The sequence below is a fragment of the Eriocheir sinensis genome, chromosome 9, assembly GCF_024679095.1.
Source record: "Eriocheir sinensis breed Jianghai 21 chromosome 9, ASM2467909v1, whole genome shotgun sequence".
In the NCBI taxonomy this organism is placed as follows: Eukaryota; Metazoa; Arthropoda; class Malacostraca; order Decapoda; family Varunidae; genus Eriocheir; species Eriocheir sinensis.
This window is the reverse complement of record NC_066517.1, coordinates 22,795,040-22,800,039: the sequence shown is the minus strand read 5'-3', so window position 1 is coordinate 22,800,039 and position 5,000 is coordinate 22,795,040. Positions and strand designations below refer to the sequence as shown.

Here is a 5,000-nt window from a genome sequence, read left to right as displayed (position 1 = left end):
ATTCATATATCACGAAAAAATAACCTTCCTCCTGCACCCCCCCCCCCCCCAACCCTTTGAGACCTTCCCCCCCTATTCCCCTCCCCTTCCCTGCCCCTTTGATGCTCCTCCTTCCCTCAACCTCCCCCTTCCCATTTGAGTCTCCCCCTTGCCTTCCTCCTCCCCTTCCCCTTTCCTCTATCTCCCCCTTCCCATTTGAGTCTCTCCCTTACCTTCCCCCTTCCCCTTTGAACTTTCCCCTTCCCCTTCCCTCTACCTCCCCCTTCCCATTTGAGTCTCTCCCTTACTTTCCCCCTTCCCCTTTGAACTTCCCCCTTCCCATTTGAGTCTCTCCCTTACCTTCCCCCTTCCCCTTTGAACTTCCACCTTCCCCTTCCCTCTACCTCCCCTTCCCTCACTTCCCCTTCCCCTCCCCCTTCCTCCTTTGAAACCTCGTCCTTCCCTCTGAAACCTCCTTCTCCTCCTCCCCCTTCCCTCTTTGAACCTCCTCCTCCCCCTCCTTCTTTTAACCTCCCTCTCTAAATCTCCCCCTCTCCTTTTGGCCCTCCCTTCCCCATTCCCCTTCTGAACCTTCCCCTTTCCCCCTCCCTACCCCTCTGAACTTTCCCCTCCCTTCCTCCCCTCATTTGCACCTCCCTTCCTACTCCCCTTTCCCTCCCCTTCTCCTCCCTCTGGCCCTCCTTCCCTTCCCCTTCCCTCTGAACCTTCCCTTTCCCCTCCCTCCCCTCTGAACTTCCCCCCTTCCTCCCCTCATTTGCACCTCCCCTTCCTACTCCCCCTTTCCCCTCCCCTTCTCCTCCCTCAGGCCCTCCCATCCCCTTCCCCTCTGAACCTCCCCTTCCCTCTTTGAATCCCTCCTCCCCTTACCTCCCTTCCCCTCTGAACCTCCCCTTCCCTCATTGAATCCCTCCTCCCCCTTCCCTCTCCCCCTTTCCCCTCCCCCTTCTCCTCCCCCTTGGCCCTCCCTGCACACACAAAAAGTACAGTTCCTGGTGGCACGCGGGGACGGCAGTGATCAGGCTGTCAGGCGAGGCGCGGAGGGCCAATCACGTGCCACAAACCGGTCGGGAGGCTGCAAGCGGCGTGGTGCGGGCGAGGCAGGAGTGACGGCCGCGCACACGCACACACACACACACACACACACACACACTAGTTTTTAATAAGATATGTATGAAAAAAAAGTAGTTACCAGTAATAAATGAATACAACACACACACACACACACACACACACACACACACACACACACCAGTTTTTAATAGATATGAGTAGTAATGAGCATATAATGAATGAAATCGTGATATGAGGGAAATTATAGTAAACAGTAAGAAATTAAATGAAAAGAAAACGATATAAGGGAATGTAGTTAGAGGTTAAGATTAAATGAAAAAAAATGAGGGAAATAAAGTTTAGTAATGAATATAAAAACAGATATGAGGTTAAGTAGTAAAAAATCAGTAAAAAAAAAGAGTTAATATGGAAAGAGAAGTAAATAAAATCAATATAAGACGAGTTAGTAATAAATGAAGAGATAAAAGGGAAAGTAAAATAATGAGTAATGAATGGATGAATAAATATGAACAGAGAAACAAATAAGGAAAATCACACTAAAAACGGATCAATGGACAGATAATAAATGGATGTTTGAACGAATAAAAAAAATATAAAAAAATAATGACAGGCTTAGTGGTTATGCAAGGTGGGTGTCAAGTTAATTTCGTAACACACACACACACACACACACACACACACACACAAGAAAGAATTAATGGGCGGAACTTATCAAAATAACACACACAACGTTACCTAATACTTTAATTTAAGGATACACACACACACACACACACACACACACACAAGAAAGAAATAATGGGCGGAACTTCTCAAAATAACACACACAACGTTACCTAATACTCTAATTTAAGGACACACACACACACACACAAGAAAGAAATAATGGGCGGAACTTCTCAAAATAACACACACAACGTTACCTAATACTCTAATTTAAGGACACACACACACACACACACACACACACACACACACACACACACACACACAGCATTCACGTAAGAAACAAGTCCCCCCTTCTCTCCCACTTCCCACCCTCCCTTTGACCCCCAGAACTCAAAGAAAACGGGAAGCGGATAATTGAGCGGTCACGGTGAAACCAAAACACCCTCAAGAAGTCCACGATTGACGCAAATGAAGAAAAAGAAACGGCTTTGTCACCCCGCTCCCCTGTCCCCCCCTTCCTCCCCCTTCACCCCCGCCCTCACATTCGCCCCCCCCCCCCTTCTTCACCCACCCCACAGCCAGATAGTAATTATGTAAGGTTACTCGGCGCTGCACTCTTGTCTATATCTTAAAATGTTTCGTCTGACGTCAATGATTGTGAAAAAGTAATGCTCGTACGTTCAGGTCGTTGAGTTTTATCAGCTTTTGCTCAATGAAAGAAGGGTGAGCGTGTGAGGGAGGGAGGGAGATAACGGGGGGGGGGTGGCAGGATGTTAAAACAGGAGATGGATGGAGGGAGAGGGAGAAAGGTGAAAGGGAGAGAGAGAGAGAGAAAGAAGGGGGGATGAGTGGATGACGAGGTGAAACAGAGGATGAGGGAGTGAGAGACAGAGGGAGAAAAGGGAAGAAGATTAGAGGAAGAAAATAAGAGGTAGAGAAGGGAGAGAGAGAGAGAGAGAGAGAGAGAGAGAGAGAGAGACAGATGGATGAATGGAGAGAGGAAGAAAGTGAGAGGGAGGAAGAGAGAGGTGAGAGAGAGAAAAGGAGAAAGAAGATGAGAAGGAAACGGGAGAGAGAGGGAGAGAGGTGAAACAGAGAGAAAGAGAGAGAGGGAGAGGGAAAGAAAGGGAGATGAAAGGAGAAGGAGGGAGAGAAAGGGAAGTACCAGAATGAAACAGAAGGAGAGGGAGGTAAGGAGGGAGAAACAGACATAAAGAGAGAGAGAGAGAGAGAGAGAGAGATATGAAACAGAGGAAGATGGAGGTAAGGAGGAAGGGAGGGCTGGAGAGAACAAGGTCGTTAGTTCGTGTTACCGGGCCCCGTTGACGTCAGAGTTGAGTTACTTCATTGTTAGGCGTGAAGGTATTTAGGTTTTACTTTTCACAATTAGTCCCCCTCCTTGATTTTTTTTTCTCCTCCTCCACTTTATTTCTCTCTCTCTCTCTCTCTCTCTCTCTCTCTCTCTCTCTCTTCATTTCGCTTTTGTGTTGTCTACTCATTCATGCCTTCACGCTCCTCCTCCTCCTCTTCCTCCTCTTCCTCCTCCTCCTCCGCTTCCTCCTCCTCCTCTTTGTTTATGTATGCACCTTTTTTTTTCTTTCTCCTTTTTTTTTTTTTGTTTAGAGTCTATTTTCAGTGTAGTTATTAATAGTTCTGTGTTATTCTCTCTCTCTCTCTCTCTCTCTCTCTCTCTCTCTCTCTCGTTCTAAATTAAATACATATAGGAAAAGAGAGAGAAGAGAGAGAGAGAGAGAGAGAGAGAGAGAGAGAAAATTATCGCACTAAGTTAACATTCACATCACTGACTACTACTACTACTACTACTTTTACTACTACTACTATTACTACTACTACTGCTACTACTACTACTATTCCTCACCTGCTTGAGCCAGTCCTAAACCTCCTTCCCGCTCTCTTGTCCGGCTGGGGGGCGACGGGGGGCGGCTGGGGGTCACTGAGAAGGTCTTGGGCGTCCTCTCGCAGCAATAACGAGAGAGGAAGCAGCAGGCGGGGGGCTGGAGGGGGTGGAGAGGTAGATTAGGTTAGGTTAGATTAGGAAGGATAGAGAGGAGAGGAGATTGATTAGGTTAGGTTAAGTTAGATTAGGAAGGATAGAGAGGAGAGGAGAGGAGATAGATAGGGTTAGGTTAGATTAGGAAGGATAGAGAGGAGAGGAGATTGATTAGGTTAGATTAAGTTAGATTAGGAAGGATAGAGAGGAGAGAAGAGGAGATAGATAGGGTTAGGTTAGGTTTGGTTAGTATAGGAAGGAGAGAGAGCAGAAGAGATAGGTTAGGTTAGGTTAGTATAGGAAGGAGAGAGAGCAGAAGAGATAGATTAGGTTAGGTTAGGTTAGTATAGGAAGGAGAGAGAGCAGAAGAGATAGATTAGGTTAGGTTAGGTTAGTATAGGAAGGAGAGAGAGCAGAAGAGATAGATTAGATTAGGTTAGGTTAGGTTAGGTTAGTATAGGAAGGAGAGAGAGCAGAAGAGATAGATTAGGTTAGGTTAGGTTAGGTTAGGTTAGTATAGGAGAGAGAGAAGAGGAGAAGAGTGAAGCGAGGAGTCAGGGAAGAAAGGAGGGAATGAAAATGAATAACAAGAAAAAAAGAAAATGGGGGTGTAGGAAGGGAAAAGGATACTGCCATTATGATGAATACAATACGTCATTCATTCTTAAAACATTTCATCACCGCACTCACTCACTCCTTCACTCACTCACTCACTCACCGTCTCCTTGGGTATCTAGAGTGTAATAGGGTGTGGACGGGGCTGCCTCCACCCCTCCAGTACCTCCACTCAGCACCACTATCAACACCACCAGTAAGCACGTCACCGCGCCCCTCATCCTGCCCTGTGAAATGGAACGGCAATGCTCAGTCCCACATTCTCAGATAGGAACAGCGAGTAGCGGGCTTTTTTATTATTATTGTTTCCTTTTTTTGTGCCCTTTAGCTGTCTCCTTTGTTTTTCTATTTTTTTCTCTGTTGCTCTGGTATCGAAAGCCTCTGAGAATAATGATTAGACCAGCCTCCGTTTTCTTTAAGACTTGTTGTGAGTGACCTGACCTGACCTAACTTAACCTGCGCCTCTCACCCATCAGACTCCTCCTGGTGCAAGCATGCCACGAGAATGTTCTTGGTTAATAAAATAGAAAGGAGATTATGGCATGGTTACCCCTACAAATAAAACGGTTTCTTTATAGCCCTTGTTATATGCTACGTCAGCCTTCCGTGTTTGTTTCCTTCCCTAATTTTCCTC

At 46.4% G+C, this 5,000-nt stretch overlaps 1 protein-coding gene across 1 annotated transcript in view; it reads right to left on the bottom strand.

Moving 5' to 3' along the window:
- Positions 1-5,000, bottom strand: part of LOC126996327 (uncharacterized) — a 7,466-nt gene that overhangs the window by 2,060 nt on the left and 406 nt on the right. Inside the window, exons 2-3 of the mRNA XM_050856700.1 lie at positions 4,470-4,593; positions 3,620-3,755 (exon numbers count right to left, since the gene is read on the bottom strand). Of these exons, the coding sequence (XP_050712657.1) occupies positions 3,620-3,755; positions 4,470-4,587 (254 nt within the window). The 5' untranslated portion in view covers positions 4,588-4,593. The remainder of the gene's footprint in view (positions 1-3,619; positions 3,756-4,469; positions 4,594-5,000) is intronic.